This window comes from Paecilomyces variotii (assembly GCF_004022145.1).
Source record: "Paecilomyces variotii strain CBS 101075 chromosome Unknown C8Q69scaffold_1, whole genome shotgun sequence".
NCBI classification, from domain to species: Eukaryota; Fungi; Ascomycota; class Eurotiomycetes; order Eurotiales; family Thermoascaceae; genus Paecilomyces; species Paecilomyces variotii.
In genome coordinates this window covers 38,957-53,559 of record NW_021167140.1, presented here as the reverse complement: position 1 = coordinate 53,559, position 14,603 = coordinate 38,957, and the positions used below count along the sequence as shown (strand labels likewise).

Genomic DNA, 14,603 nt, shown 5'->3' with positions numbered 1-14,603 from the left:
ATTGGCTTAAACTCTATGTATGTAGGCCAGATGGGGCGTAAACAAAAGCTGCTGGTCTTTCCACAGAACCTCAAATGGAGAACATCGTGGTTCTTGAATCCCAAACCCTCATAATTTAAGGCCAGTTCAAGTTTGCTTCCAGCCTCATATTTACCTTTATGGATCATTTCCTCACTCAATATCAAGCATCCGAGCATGGGCATGATACATATCAGTGTAGCTGATACAGCACAGTACTGTCTGGACATGAACACATTGGTAAATCGAGTGCTTCAACAGCAGCAGATCCACATCCTAGAGCATTCGATCTTCAATGAATATGCAGGTTTTGCACGAAATCCAAGTCTTGCCTGTTTCCCTTACAGATGGCGACACCGAGCGTGTTCCATAATTGCTATCATTGGACAGTTGTGAATGGAATCCAAGTTTGTACTACATATGCAGGATATGTAGGCACATTGACCAGAACTGGCTACGCCTCGTCGTTCACCGAGTTTTCTCAGCTAGCCGTCGCTGTGGGCATTTCCTAGTGTACCACCAATGGAGCCGTATGCTGACTTGGTCGATATGAAGAACTGAAAGAGTTGCATCTATACCTGTAGAACTATAAAATCAGCTACAGATCCTTGAACAGTAACACCATCACATTGTTCTTTTTGTCCATTCCGTACCTAAGCCCAGAACTACTTGACGCCGTATCTTTCAACATTTGAAAGTATTTAGTGCAAAATGCAGCTCAAATTTGTACTTTCCCTGCTGGCCGTTGGTCTTCCATTGATCTCGGCGGCTCCTATCGGTATGGCCAGCTCTGCTTCCAAGGACGTATTTGCTATGCCTGATACTGACAAAATAATATCGAATTTGTAGCTAGCGCAGACGACGAAGCCATCCCGTTCTACCCAAAGCGCAGCGCAGACGATGAAGCTATTCCATTCTATCCTAAGCGCAGTGCAGATGACGAGGCCATTCCGTTCTACCCAAAGCGCAGCGCTGACGACGAAGCTATTCCGTTCTACCCAAAGCGCAGTGCGGACGACGAAGCCATTCCGTTCTATCCTAAGCGCAGCGCAGACGATGAAGCTATTCCATTCTACCCAAAGCGCAGTGCGGACGACGAGGCCATTCCATTCTACCCAAAGCGCAGTGCTGACGATGAGGCCATTCCGTTCTATCCTAAGCGCAGCGCAGACGACGAAGCCATTCCGTTCTACCCAAAGCGCAGCGCTGACGACGAGGCCATTCCGTTCTACCCCTAAACGGATGGAGAGACAGATTGGCTCGAGCTGCATTTCTTCAAGGAATGCCTGTGCCGATGTGACTGATCGTGAAATTGGTGCTCTTGCTTTCTCCGCTTCCTAGTCTTATCTCTGCTTGACTTTAGCATATGGAGCTCTCAGCTTGTATGCCCTTCCTAGATGTGGGGTTCTCCATGGGAAAGCAGAGATAATCGAGTTGATCTTTTCAGATTATGACGAAGTATGCACATAGTTAGTCTACGATGACATACAAGAATAGGAAAACTCTGTTATAGTTACAATTACGGATCACGTACTAGCCATGAACGTCTCATTTTGTACTGAAATATGCGTAGTTTCAATTTGTATAACCCCGCACATACGAAAGGCCACTGAAACTTGGAGCTGTTGACTGAAGAAGCTGACCAACAATATTGCTGGTAACTTTCTCGGTGGCACCAGCTCATCGAGGGATTTTTAGCGTGAAGTAGGATAGAAATGATTTGCAGTGGGCACGCATTTACTGTCGCTAAATGATTTGAAGCTATACGTAATTTAGTTTAGTTCTTAGTATGCCAGATCCAGACATGACCAAACAGGAGGATTCTCCCCTCTGCTCGAATAGCCTCGCGCCAATAGTATATAACCGCTTTCCCCTCAATCCGGCCTGCACTCTATTAGGCATCGTAGTAGAGAGCTTATATATTGGGATCTGGGCGGCAATATTTCGGGGTTGGTTATTATAGTGTTTACATCTACGTAGTACGTACAGTAGTAGAGCCCTTGCCGACATGTATTATTAGTTGCATTAGCGTGAACAGCATTAGAGTAGGTATTTAACTAGCGTATTCTGCACGATATAGCTCTTCTGTATAGGAGCCACAACTCTCCACTCTCAGCCAGCCATGTTTGTGGTCACTACGTAGTACAATGAACTTTTGGGCTTTTGCATTATGGCTGCATGGCGTGCGGGATGCAGCATGAACCTGTTCATGCAAGGTATCATCATTATATCGGTGAAAAGATCAGCATGCGCATCTTGGTGAGTTTATTTTACATCAACCAGGTGAAACGAAGGGGAGGTGAGGCCTCAGCTAGCCAAAGGGCAAATCTATGCTGTGATAAATTTCTGCCGTAGGGTCGTTGTAGTAGCACCGAGTACTCCCATCTCAACTGTGATACACCAACCATCAAATAATAAGCAGCTATGTTGACAAAATGGCTCTTCCAAAAACAAGACACCATGAAGTATGAGCATCTTCACCAAAGGGACAGCATTGAGCTGAGCCTAGAATCTCACAAGACCGACTGCAATACTGAAATGGGGCACAATCAATTCAATCCTCCCAGAAAGTCCTTTGCTTCGCGGATCAAAATACTCCTGCTCGTTTCCCTCGCGACCTTCGGCTTCGTTGACCTGGGATTCAGAACATATACCTTGATCCAATCGCGAAGGACAGTCTCCTGCAATTGCGGCGACACCATAGTCGAGGCCCTCTCGAACAACTGCAAATACGACTCTATCGCTGCGGCGTGGCTACCTCCCGCTTGTCGAAACGACGATCTCATCGCCAAGTTCGAGAAATCAGGCCCAAATCCTGATGGAAGCTGGCCATATTACGCAGACAAGAATAAAACCAAGACGATGACTCTTCACGAAGTCGCCATGCTTCCCGAGACGGGAGGGCATTTCTTCACCACGCATCATTGGCATCTGGTTCATTGTGCTTATTATTGGAAAAAGATGTTTCTTGCTCCAGAAAAGGGGACGACCATTGAACATCGGTATAATAATCTGGCACATTTGGATCACTGCGAGATGATGTTTTTGAAGAGGGATCCGTTGGATAAGATCGTAACTGAGGCTGGGGTAGCGCTCCATTCTGATCGCACTGTGATTGCCAAAGCTCATGGGCACGATCATCATGATCATGGAACTATGATGGGGAAGGAGACTTACTAGGGGGGTTCCATTGAATCCTGCAGGAGTTGCTCAGTCTCGAATGATTCGAATGTCGACCGTAGAAGTTGTTCTCTTTTCCATTTCTGTCTTGAACCAGCTATTTTAGACATCTACAATCGACTCAGATATAGAATTAGCTTGATCGGCAGCTTATACGAAAGTATTACAGTAGGCTCTACCAATGGGCAGCAGCTGATCTACAGTTTTGATATAGCTCAGACGATATTTCCCAACCGCGTTGGAAAGGTATTTTTGGTCACATTTTTCATTCCTGCTTTCTCATACTAATTACTTGGACGCTGGCGGGTTTTTGGGAAGAAGAAAAGAGAAAAGAAAGCGATACAATGATCATATTGTCCGGGATGTTGCTGAAGTCCAGATTGAACTCCATATGGTCGTTCGAACACGATTTGCCATCCATCCTCCGCCACAAACAGATCTGCGCCAAATTTACGGAACGCTTGCGAGCAGATCTTTAATGCCTGCCATGGTTATACCCGACAGTCTGTTGGGGAAGTTGTTCAGGAGGGGCCAAGTAACTCCAACTCGCTCTAAGTCTGGACCTACCTTAGGTAGCGTACTACATGTCACAAAACCAGCACCGAGACTCTTCCAGGTGATGGTATGTTACTCGCACTAAAGTGCAGTGTGATGCCATTTTGCTCCACGTGGTGGCCCTGCAAGCTGCAATGCTTCGTATACCCTCAGCTAGCCACTCAATCCTTTGCACCACCTTCTACCACTCAAACGATAGCCCACGCTTTGACTTGATTGATATCTTCTCCAGTTTCGAACATCTGAGTTCCGCATACGAGCCGAACCTTTTAATGACCTCTTTCTTTAAGTCTTCAAGATACACCGAATCAGGGTGGATAAACGTGGCAAAATAGCGGTGAAGCTTGAAGCGAAAAATCGACGAGGAGTATCTTTAATCTACGTAGAGGCTGATGACGTCTTGCTATGGACATTCCGATTCCAGAAACCCGAATTTTGAACCCTTCTGATTGCAGGAGTAAACACCTGCTCGGTCGATCGTTTATTGTAAACCGAGCGAAGTCAGCAAAGCCGTGTGAATCATATATGTTCTAATGTGCAGTAGCTTCGCCCCAAGTACAAGCATCCTATATTTTCACGTCTTGAGACGTTTCGCCAGTACCCTAATTATTATAGCTAGAGCAATACCTAACAAGGACGCAGCGGCCAAGAAATGTGATCCCTTTGGCAGCGGAATATCGCCATCAAGAGTGGCATAAAATATAGTGGTCCAAATGGGACTTCCTACAAGGCCTGCCACTTCCTGCGCCAGACCTATCCCCATATACAGGCTCTGGATCGATCTCTCGTCCTCAAGCCCGCAGGTTGCCAACGAACGAAGGGCGTCTGGAAGTCCATATCCAAGGGCATATATCATCAATGACGTGAAGCAGGTCCATTGCGTCGGTGCAAGTCCAATACCAACCATCCCGATGATCTTTGCAACTGTACTCCATGACGCGGTCCACAGGTCTACCCGCTGTTTGGTAGAATGCAGTATTCTAACCAGCCAGTTGGACAGGACTGGCAGGGCAAAGAGGGCTGTGGTGCTCACTACCAAGTGGAAAGATGTAACAGCATTGACGTCCGCGAGACTCCAATGAGAGAGTGCTGATGCAAACTGAGTGAACGTGACCAGCACCGCCATACTGATATCGATTATGAGAAAAATAAGCATCATCACTCTTGCCAATGGGTCTTTTAGTGCTTCGGCGACTGGGGACAATGACAGTGGAAGGTCCACCGTCATAGCCCGAAATATGGTACTCCATAGCCCCGGAGACTTCTCGTCGTGTTCGTGTTCATCATTGTCCGGTTCATCAGGTGTTCCACTCACATCGTCCATAGGGAGTTCATCGTATTTTGGTTTCTCCCTCGCCTGTCTACGGAGGCAGAGGACACACGGAATGGTAAGGCTGCAGAGAAATGTGCCAATCATCAGGGGCAACCATGCGCTAGCTTTCATTGTTTGTGAACCGAAGAAAGATGCGAAGAACGACGTCCCCAGAAGTAGCACGCTGACAAAATACAACCGGTTGCTCCTATATCCCTTATATTAGTCATATATCAGATGACGAACAGAGCCAAAGATGTATACAGTAAGTCTTGATCGGTGCTTTGCGCAATATAAGTGTAGAGCAGGATTTTTTGCAGCGTCGTGCCTCCTCCGATCAGGTCGAACAGGTTGGTAAACAGAATCATCCAAATGTTGAAGACCCCGTAGAAGTAGCCTCAGTTAGGATTAGTCAATTGATCTCTTGTAGTTGATTGAGATTGACATACAGATTAAGTCAAAACAGCAGATTCCGAGCGTAAAACTACAGACACTCACAAGGAGGACTGTCCTACTACCAAGGATGGAGGCAAGACGTGTATACAGAGGTGCAGCAATCAACCCTAGATTTCTGTGAGAAACAACAAGACCAAACTGGCAAAACAGAAGAGCAATCTCACCTGGGACCAAACTGCTGACATGAAAGCATCCCGATAAAAGTGCGACATCTGCTTGAATTTGATCTAACTTACACTCTTGCTCAGGGACACTGCCGCTCGGTAATATCTTGTCAGGAGAAACAGTGGAGTAATATGTACGACATAATGCCTGCTCGATCATATATACTCGTGCCGTGCTCAACATTGACGTGCCTGCGACAACAAGGGCCAGCACCAGCACCGCTGGCCACGCAAACGCCCGGCGGGAGGCCATCATGATCTGCCGTTAAGAACCTGACCGAGTAAGTAGAAGGGTAAGTTAGTATTTATAGGAGCCATTTAGCCTCTAAGGTGGGGAGAGCGGTTAAACATGCTCGCAGGCACATTATTATTAAGTATGGGGAGGTTTAACTGGATCAGTAGCGAACTTTATGCTTAGTTTATGTAGGGGACGTACTCTACTACATATGTAGATCCACAGCCCCAATTTTGATCTAAACACAGCCTGTCCGGTTCAAACCGCAACAATTCTTAGGAACATGAATATCTGACTATCCCCCGTATTCGACCACTCTATATTGGGTTTGCAGGTCTTTGTACACCAAACCTTTGAAGATTTAGCGTAGGAATGGGTGATACAGGGTCCAGTGCGCTTATCCCATCCCAGTGGCTGCGCGCTTCGTTCAGTTTCTTTGTCTTTTCTTTTAGACATGAAAACAACAACTAGGATAAACCTAATTTCTTATCATGGTCATCCCATTCCCCCCATCACGGATCTTTCATTTACTCGTCCTTGCAGACCATCTTCCAGACTAACTAGAACTTCTGACTAAGTTCGAGGACTCGATCAGAAGGACATCATCATCTTGAGAATGACAGCTGCTAAAGAGTCGAGGACGACCTGCACCCCCGCAACAGGCGCAAGCATAACGCTTAGGCCATCAGCAACACATATTACCTATGACTTTATAGTCCGAGACGCAGTCCCTAGACTTGGCAATGAGCCTGTAACTAAACAATATGGAGAGAAAAAGGAATAACCGAAAGGGATTGAAGACGAAGCATGCATGTTATGAATTGCTCAGTCAGGCTGAAAACAGAGTGATATCACTGACTGCCAAAAATCTTTCTCACGCAGGATCCCCGTTCATACCCCTGCGCCATTTCCCAGTCCAGAGTTAATAATTCATGGAGGACATCCACAGAACTTATGGTGCGATGACAGATCCCCAACCTTTGGTGTCTGTAGGACAGTATCAGAAAAAGAAAAAAAGAAAAAGAAAAACAGAATCAAAAACCTTCCATAATATTAGAACATTCAACAGAAGGAAGGGTATTTCAGGCCTAGCCGGACTGACATGGGGCTCGGGCTCGTGTAGTGCACCATGACTTTCGAAAGCAAACGAACTTCGAACCGAGTATTCAACCCAAAGCAAATGAAACCGTCGCGTAAACGAATTATGATACATGGCTGGTAGCACTGTCATCGCACGGCTATCATAAGAACCACTAGGCAGAATACAAGGGAAACAACATAGCGCAAATAGAAAAGACTAGGTTGTCAGACTTCATGGATGCGCCGCACGATTCCGGGCACATCGAGAAAAGCGTGGGGAATTCCCAGGGAACAGGAAATGTGAACGTGAAGAAAGCATGCATACATCAATCTTAGGCGCATCGAGGAGGACAGAGATGCGCCTCTTCTGTCGTTTAGGAGACCTAGGACGCCGGCAAGGGCTGGGACTTTCCACCAGCCTGGGGCGGCACGCCAGACTTGTTTCCGTCATATTGTCCGCCGCGGCGCTGGCCTTGACCCCGACCTCCACGATAGGAACCACGCCCCCGGTTCGAGTTGTAGTGGCCGCCGTTCGTGTGGTGGTTGTTGCGACGTTGATGAGGTTCTCCGTTGCTCCCGGGCTGGCCCTGTGTGAGCTGCCGGGGCTGGTTTTGGGGCAAACTAGAAATAGGTCGTGGAATGGTATCCGGGGACTCGTAGACATAGAGTTTCTTGTCGATAGACTGAGGAATAGGCTGGATCTCTGTGCCGAGCTCCTGCTCAATCTTGTAGAGATTGAAACGGTCATCCCAGTTGATGAGGTTGATCGCCAGACCCAGATGTCCAAAACGTCCGGATCGGCCAATTCGGTGCAGGTAGGTCTCAGCGTTCTTTGGGAAGTCGAAGTTGATGACCACGTTAACCGCTTGGATATCGATACCTCTGGTGAGCAGGTCAGAGCAGACAAGGTTTCGACAGACTCCATTCCGGAAATCGTGGAAAACACGGTTACGGTTGTGCTGGAGCATGCGCGCATGTGAATAGAAGCAAGAGTATCCCAGCTCTGTGATCTTCTTGGCCAACAGCTCCACGCGGTTCGTGGAGTTACAGAAGATAATGGACTGGTTGATCTGCAGCTTGGAGAAGAGAGTGTTGAGACAGTGGACCTTCTGCTTTTCCTCGACAAAAGCATAATACTGCGTGATTCCTCTGAGCGTAAGTTCGTCCATCAGGTTGATTTCGTAAGGGTTGCGCATGTGCTTGTCCTATATCACTGGTTAATCACTAGTAAGCCAAGCTCAGGCGGTGCGCCCTACCTTAAAAGACTTCACAATTAGAGGGAATGTGGCGCTGAAAAGCATAATCTGGCGGTCCTTCGGGTGGAACGACAGCAGCTGCTCAATAACAGGGGTAAATTCAGGCGACAGGAGCTTATCGGCTTCATCCATGACAAACGTGTGGCACTCAGACAGGTCGGCGACTCCTTTGCTCGCAAGATCGAGGACTCGTCCTGGAGTACCAACAATGATGTGCACGGGATCATTCAGACGGATGATGTCGTCCATCAGGCCAGTACCACCTGTGGTAACCATGACATTGACGCCTAGGTGCTTGCCGAGAGTCTTGCAAACTTGGGAGGTCTGAAGCGCCAGCTCTCTTGTCGGGACCAGGATGAGTGCCTGGGTCTTGGTGCTCTTGGGGTTGATTCGTTCTAGTGTAGGGATGACAAAGGCAGCGGTCTTTCCTGTACCGTTCTTTGCTCGCGCGAGGATATCTCTGCCTGTAAGGGCAACAGGTATCGTCTCTTCTTGGATGGGAGAGGGCTTCTCAAATCCTGCCTCGAATATGCCCATCATCAACTCGCGCTTGATATAAAAGTCTTCAAATTCGAGTCCTTTAGTGGCCGTGACATCCTGTAATTCAAATCAGCATCTTCGCCGCTCATATCCTAGGACATAGTGTGATGTACCTCGGTCTGAGTTCTGTTGTCTTTAGGGGGAACATTTAATTTCTCTCTCCAAGCGGAGTCCATGTTGGAATCTCTGTAGAACGATGTGAGTCCATGGCTGATTCCACACTTCGCGGTGAGCGGAGTCCACAAACCCTAGCTTTGTGTTGCCGAGTTGTGAGGCAAGTGCGTCGGTCATTGTGAAAAGCTGGCTGGCAGCAAGACGAGTGAGGAAGGCAAGTTTCAAAAGGTCTTTATAGCGTTATATCGGATGGTTGCCGGGAGGCCAGTTGAGCTAGCTAGTGAATATCTGGACGAGGATATGTAAAAATACGTCCACAGAGACAAGTCGCGTAAAGGAGTATTCCGGTGGCGTTAGATGAGTAGAATTTCTGATATATATGTGAATAAATCGGCCTTGTCGCCTGGGTCGGGAAAAACGCTCACCCTCGACCGGTCAACCAGAGTCTGGTAGGAAGCAACCGAGTGAAACTTCAAAGAAATGATCCCGGTTTCCAGTGTAGTCCAAGTGGGTGCAGAGAAGACTCGAGAAGTCGAGAGATGCTCCAAGTATCAAGGGGTGAATAAGATAGAAGGGAGAGAGGACTTCGTTGCCAGTCTTGAGAGAAAAAGGCTGGGTGGAGTAGAAGGGTGGGAAAAGAGGTTTATGAAGATCGAGCGCTGTCGTAAAAACGTCGATTCGGATAATGTATCAGCGCGCAGCTGCTGGTTTGTGTGAGGATATGAGCGAGGCGAGCGTGAAAGACAATAATGGTCGATGGCAGGTCGTCGGGTTGGAATAACGAATAGTTACTGTGTAAGGTCGGATGGGTCCCAGTCGGGAACTCTTGCCGCTTTTACCTGCCCATGCGGCGTGACCCAGCGGGTCTGGCTGAGGTAATCCAGCAGGCTCCAGCTTGCCCTTAGGGCTTCATGGTGTGATCAAATAGTAATAATATCAATGTCTCAATAATAATATATCAGTTGATTAACAGTTTGCTAATATGGTAGCAATAGAAAGAGTGAACATGTAATTCAAAATCATTTTTTCAGCTGGCTGATCTGGCTGGCTTCGATTTCTATATACAGTACATACATATCTCAGCCGCCAACGCAGAGCCTCAACAACCCTCTCAAGTGCCTACCTACCTAGTCATAGAAGATTAGTGCCGCTTCTCCTTCTTCTTTGTTTCCTAGATATCCCTCTAAAGCATACATTCAATGACACTGGCATTGATGAACCCATAAATCATGAACATATGTTACATCGACTAAGTATTATCTTTGTACAGTACAATAAATTACTCAGTTCTGGCGAAACGACAAGGTCCTCTGGCCTCTCTGCGGTTCTGCGAGTCTATGACAACAGTTAGATAACAGACTCCTGGCTTATTAAGTGTCACTGGGGTAGGATTAAAGGCTTACTCTTTCACGCGTACATCGGGAGCAAGACTGATCTCAGCTCTTGAACCTGGTGTGATGAGGATAAACTGTCGTCCAATCGACCTTCTCGCGGCCAGCATCTAGTCACGCCTTCGTTAGCCAGTAGCACATTGCGGACTCAAGTTAGGAAGACATACAAGCATATCGATGGCCATTTTCCGGTTAACCGAATCCATGTACACGTCACTACCAGCAATTAGCATAAGGATACCATCGCCCGGTCCATTAGTACATACAACTCATCAAGGCAACGGATGGGTGATCCCATTGCTTCCCACAGCGATAGCAGAAGGCAGACCTGAGAAAATGATTTCTCACCGCCGGAAAGAGTCTTCGCGCCTCTTCCAGCGCTGTCTTTCGTGATATCTGGCTCGACCTATGAAGTTGTCAGAAACTGCATCCAGGATGGACAGGTTCTACAGCCCATATTGCTTACTTGGAGGTCCAGAAGCTTTCCTTCATGATCTGCCAAGAGCCGTCCACGGAAACTCCTCTCACTCAGAAGATATGTGAACTGCGCTTTAGCCCGCGATGAAATATGTGCCCGGAATAGCGCCCATCTCTTCTTACGATGTCGAAGGGTGTTCTTGAAGATCTAAACAAGGCTCTAAGTCAGTTGATTCGCATTGAAGATGCGCAGAATCATCTTCGCTTACATCTGCAAGTGTCCTGAATTCGGTAACCTGGCGCTTGGCTTGATCGTAGGCGTTGTTTGCCTTCATAGCTTCCGCAGCAATCTCCTCCCGGGAAGCGCCCATCCTAGACTATGTCAGAACAAGAAAAGCTGGTGATCATGATGGACTTACTGGTCATTAAAACGCTGGAGATCCTTGTAGAGTCGGTCAAGTTTCTCGTCAAGACTGTTCGGAGTCTCGCCTTCATCAACCGGAACTCGCGGAGACACCATACTGGCTTTCTCATTATAATCAATGATTCGAGCCTCGATTTGTTCTCTCTTGTGTTGAATCCTGGCTTTGTCTTGCTTTGCGTCCTCGACCCGTCCAATTGCAGCATTTTTATCCCCAAGAGCACGTCTGCGTTTGTCTTGCACCTTCGCCTCCTCACTCTGGGCAATGCGAAGCTGCTCTTCCAGGCTGGCGATTTCAGCGTCCTTGGCGTTTATCTCTCTCCTCGTCTTTTTTAGTTTGTCCATGATCGCATCCATAGCTTTGACACTATCAGCATACGACCCCTCGTTCAGTTGTTTCTCTTCCTCCGCCTCTTCAAGCTCGCCTTTAAGGACGTCCAGACGAGGAGCGTCGACCGCCTCCCTTTCGAGGTCATCTCGAAGCTCTTCAACCTGGTCCTCGAGTCTCTGAATAGCAATCTGAAGGTCTTTTTCCTTCCTCTCATGCCTCACCAGAGCCTGCTTGCAGCTTTCAAGATGAGACCGCGCAGCACGAGCATGGTTTTGGAGATCTGATAGCTGGCGCTTAAGATCATCAATGATTTCCTTTTGCATCCTACAGCTTGTTAATTAAAGTATGATCGACCGCGGGGGGCAAGGGTAATGAGAGCGCACCTGATTTGTGTCTCACTGTCTGTTCTCATTCGTGATCGTCCCGTATAGGCTGCAACGGGTGTCTGGCTGGGGTCTCCTGATCGACTATACGAGAGATGAATTCCACGTCTCCTGTCGTTTGGATCAATACAGTAACATCGCTTAACATTTTTTGGCCGCTGGCCATCGAAAAGCACTGAGGAAGCCTCCTCCAGCTTCTCAATGAGCAGCATTTGCTCTATACCGTGGTTGATAATCAGCTGTCTGCGGACCAGGTCGTTGTCAATCTAGTACTAACGTCAGTCGGCCCAGATACTATATGGACATCATGCACAACATACTTCAAGAACCCTAAGAGCCGTATCGAACTGCGCATCCGGTTCATGTTCTGAGGTGTCGATATAACCTTCACTCCCGATGAATATGGGAAGTTCACTGGACTCTCGTGAGAAAGAAGGAAGCTTTGTTGATGGAAACAAAAGGTGCACATACCATTTGACCCTCTTCATGATGTTCGAAAGGATATTCATGTCACGCTTGGACGTAACCACAAAACTAGTCAACGTAGCGCCAAAAGACGTTTCCAAGATCGATGACCATTTTGGCTTTAGTAGTCTCACATGGTGGCCAATTGGTCCCACTGGCTGTTTGCTAAAAGAATTGTCGTTCCGGATTGCTCTGAGAAGCATCGGCAACTTTGGATCGAATCCAGCGTCTTGTGTGCCGCGGTCCTTTGTTAGACTGCGCAGTACATTTTCTGCTTGCTCAATATCCGATTTTACCTTCTCAACGGGTGCGATCTTGGAATTGTGGTCTTCTTCAGCCTTTTTTATGTTATCTTTTACGCGATTTGTGTCTTTCTGGTGCTCCTCGTATTGCTTGCGGGCTTCGGAAGCCTCTTCCTGTTTCTGCTCCAGTTCAGTTTGCATGCGCGTGTAACTCCCTCCACTGATGTCCGCGAGTCGCTGATTCTCCTTGGCAATATCCTCGTTGAGCTGCTTTATTCTAGACTCTGTCGTCTTGACATATTCACGTATTGTGCGTTGTTGGGCCTAAGAGATCGTAGTTAGAGGTCTGACAACTATCACTTTAGGATGGGCAGAACAAACTTGTAAGTCATAGCGCTCCCTCATTTCTTCATCAAGGCGAGATTTTGTCTCCTTTTTCTCGTCCTGCACCCGCTCAACTTCGCCTTGGGCTTGTCTAACGACTTCGGCAGCAACTTCCGACTCTCTCTCTGCTTCTTGAAACAGAGCATCCGCGCGGGATACATCCGTCTCAGCTGCTGAGATCTTTTGGTCGGCTTGAACGAGCTGCTCGTCGATAGAATCCCGAATCTGCAATTGTGGTCAGGATTACGTTCATGAACAGACAGGTTGATCTGTGCCTCACCCTCTCTTGCTCCTCAACTTGGGCCCACGCCATCTGCCTTCGGAGCACCCTGACTCGATCCCTGAGAGAAGCATGTTGATCAGACATCTCTAGTCGCCGTTTCGCCACATCTCTCCTCTGCTCGAGAATTTTGATATCATCCAGGCGACTGCGCAGTTTATCCTCAATTTGATCGATCGATTCCTCGATCAGCCGATAGTCCTGATCCAGTTGTTGTAGCTGAACTCCCTTCACAAAGAACTTGTATTTATCAGCGGGGCTAGACGTGCTAAGGAACTGCCGAGCCATATCCTGAGACAGCACATTCATAGGATTATCGATCTGCAGATTGAAGAAGTCCGTTATTGCGTCTAGTTCGATCTTTTTCGTCGACACTATCCGTCCGCTGTCGCTCTTCAGCTTGAAGCCGCTTGTTCCACTTCGTGTGAAGTGCCGTTCGACTATGATAGACTTTCCATACTCTTGGGGCATATAGGCACCATCGCCCTGGTTTTTGATTCGAACGATGATGGTCGCTGATCTTTTATAGCATACTTGTCAGAACCCCAAAACTCCATCCTGAGGAAGACAGTCAGTGACACTCACTCCTTTCCTTCTTTTATGAAGCTCTTCAAGCTTTGACCTCGATTCGTGGCAGACGCTTTTCCTCCCAGACAAAGCGTGATGGCTGTAAGTACTGCGCTTTTGCCGCTTCCGTTTTTTCCGACAATGAAATTGATAAGGGGTCCAAGTTCGACATAGAAATGTTCATGACACATGAAATTATAGCACTCGACGCGTTCAAGTATGCCATGATCAGCGGGCACATTGGGCTCGTCGCTGGCGAAGGCATATTTCTCCTGGATGATCTGTGTCGCTCGTACTTCAAGTTCGTTTTCGTTGTCGAGGGCCTCGGTAATGTACGAATCGGTCTGCTCTTGCCAGCCTTGATCGCTTTCATCGGAGTCGACGCGCGCGGTATCACTGGTGTCTGAAATTCTGCTTCGTTTTCTCTGTATAAGTCAGAAAGTAGTATGCCACGTCGCATCGGTCGTACGCACTGATTCTATACCAGCGGGTGTGCTGGTTTCTTCATCTGACTCTGCAGAATCCGACAGGGCCCGTGAACGCTTGGTAGGAGCCATCGCATAATCGCATCGTCGATTTAACACGTGAGGGGAAATAGAACACTTTGAAAAAAGTAATATCTCATGTGTCGTTGAACCGCATCGACAGACACATTATTGTCGGCGCGTTGTAGCGCGTCGCCGGTAGGGCAAGCGACCCGAATCTTGGCGCGACTCCACCACCGCGAACAGTTTAATTATTGCCTATTACGGTAGTGATCTGGTAGTGAATAATTATTACATACTAGGTACTGTACTACCGCTATCGATCCT

General features: G+C 47.7%; 5 protein-coding genes across 5 annotated transcripts; 2 read left to right on the top strand and 3 right to left on the bottom strand.

Annotated features, from left to right (window-relative positions):
* Nucleotides 1–624: 624 nt before the first annotated feature.
* Nucleotides 625–1,708, top strand: C8Q69DRAFT_494258 (hypothetical protein). Its single transcript, XM_028632206.1, has 2 exons — nt 625–796; nt 868–1,708. The coding sequence occupies exons 1-2, from the start codon at nt 730–732 to the stop codon at nt 1,254–1,256; spliced, it is 456 nt and encodes a 151-aa protein (XP_028488474.1). The 5' UTR covers nt 625–729; the 3' UTR covers nt 1,257–1,708.
* Nucleotides 1,709–2,389: 681 nt separating this feature from the next.
* On the top strand, nt 2,390–3,676 carry C8Q69DRAFT_448844 (hypothetical protein). Its single transcript, XM_028629323.1, has one exon. It carries the CDS (start codon nt 2,443–2,445, stop codon nt 3,196–3,198), a length of 756 nt encoding a protein of 251 aa, XP_028488473.1. The 5' UTR covers nt 2,390–2,442; the 3' UTR covers nt 3,199–3,676.
* Nucleotides 3,677–3,876: 200 nt separating this feature from the next.
* Nucleotides 3,877–6,061, bottom strand: C8Q69DRAFT_448842 (major facilitator superfamily domain-containing protein). Its single transcript, XM_028629322.1, has 4 exons — nt 5,686–6,061; nt 5,515–5,628; nt 5,330–5,462; nt 3,877–5,273 (listed from the first exon to the last, which is right to left on the bottom strand). Exons 1-4 carry the CDS (start codon nt 5,939–5,941, stop codon nt 4,328–4,330), a joined length of 1,449 nt encoding a protein of 482 aa, XP_028488472.1. The 5' UTR covers nt 5,942–6,061; the 3' UTR covers nt 3,877–4,327.
* Nucleotides 6,062–7,267: 1,206 nt separating this feature from the next.
* Nucleotides 7,268–9,153, bottom strand: C8Q69DRAFT_543 (ATP-dependent RNA helicase DHH1). Its single transcript, XM_028633769.1, has 3 exons — nt 8,910–9,153; nt 8,257–8,853; nt 7,268–8,205 (listed from the first exon to the last, which is right to left on the bottom strand). The coding sequence occupies exons 1-3, from the start codon at nt 8,970–8,972 to the stop codon at nt 7,384–7,386; spliced, it is 1,482 nt and encodes a 493-aa protein (XP_028488471.1). The 5' UTR covers nt 8,973–9,153; the 3' UTR covers nt 7,268–7,383.
* Nucleotides 9,154–9,921: 768 nt separating this feature from the next.
* C8Q69DRAFT_448835 (DNA repair protein) lies at nt 9,922–14,438 on the bottom strand. The gene is made up of 14 exons (XM_028629321.1): nt 14,265–14,438; nt 13,810–14,216; nt 13,225–13,744; nt 12,942–13,169; nt 12,325–12,884; nt 12,174–12,267; nt 11,854–12,119; nt 11,138–11,794; nt 10,988–11,090; nt 10,768–10,926; nt 10,568–10,707; nt 10,469–10,517; nt 10,314–10,411; nt 9,922–10,245 (listed from the first exon to the last, which is right to left on the bottom strand). The coding sequence occupies exons 1-14, from the start codon at nt 14,346–14,348 to the stop codon at nt 10,194–10,196; spliced, it is 3,417 nt and encodes a 1,138-aa protein (XP_028488470.1). The 5' UTR covers nt 14,349–14,438; the 3' UTR covers nt 9,922–10,193.
* Nucleotides 14,439–14,603: the final 165 nt, after the last annotated feature.

Excerpts from the sequence above, each read along its gene's own strand:
- C8Q69DRAFT_448835 (XM_028629321.1), bottom strand. The coding sequence starts at position 14,348 with ATGGCTCCTACCAAGCGTTCACGGGCCCTGTCGGATTCTGCAGAGTCA. Across the intron at positions 12,268-12,324 it reads ATCATGAAGAGGGTCAAATG|TGAACTTCCCATATTCATCG; the intron begins GTATGTGCACCT and ends ACGAGAGTCCAG. Across the intron at positions 12,120-12,173 it reads CGGCTCTTAGGGTTCTTGAA|ATTGACAACGACCTGGTCCG; the intron begins GTATGTTGTGCA and ends CGTTAGTACTAG.
- C8Q69DRAFT_448842 (XM_028629322.1), bottom strand. The coding sequence starts at position 5,941 with ATGATGGCCTCCCGCCGGGCGTTTGCGTGGCCAGCGGTGCTGGTGCTG. Across the intron at positions 5,629-5,685 it reads TGTCAGCAGTTTGGTCCCAG|GGTTGATTGCTGCACCTCTG; the intron begins GTGAGATTGCTC and ends ACAGAAATCTAG. Across the intron at positions 5,274-5,329 it reads AGCACCGATCAAGACTTACT|GAGCAACCGGTTGTATTTTG; the intron begins GTATACATCTTT and ends TAAGGGATATAG.
- C8Q69DRAFT_448844 (XM_028629323.1), top strand. The coding sequence starts at position 2,443 with ATGTTGACAAAATGGCTCTTCCAAAAACAAGACACCATGAAGTATGAG.
- C8Q69DRAFT_494258 (XM_028632206.1), top strand. The coding sequence starts at position 730 with ATGCAGCTCAAATTTGTACTTTCCCTGCTGGCCGTTGGTCTTCCATTG. Across the intron at positions 797-867 it reads GATCTCGGCGGCTCCTATCG|CTAGCGCAGACGACGAAGCC; the intron begins GTATGGCCAGCT and ends TCGAATTTGTAG.
- C8Q69DRAFT_543 (XM_028633769.1), bottom strand. The coding sequence starts at position 8,972 with ATGGACTCCGCTTGGAGAGAGAAATTAAATGTTCCCCCTAAAGACAAC. Across the intron at positions 8,854-8,909 it reads ACAACAGAACTCAGACCGAG|GATGTCACGGCCACTAAAGG; the intron begins GTACATCACACT and ends TTTGAATTACAG. Across the intron at positions 8,206-8,256 it reads TAATTGTGAAGTCTTTTAAG|GACAAGCACATGCGCAACCC; the intron begins GTAGGGCGCACC and ends CCAGTGATATAG.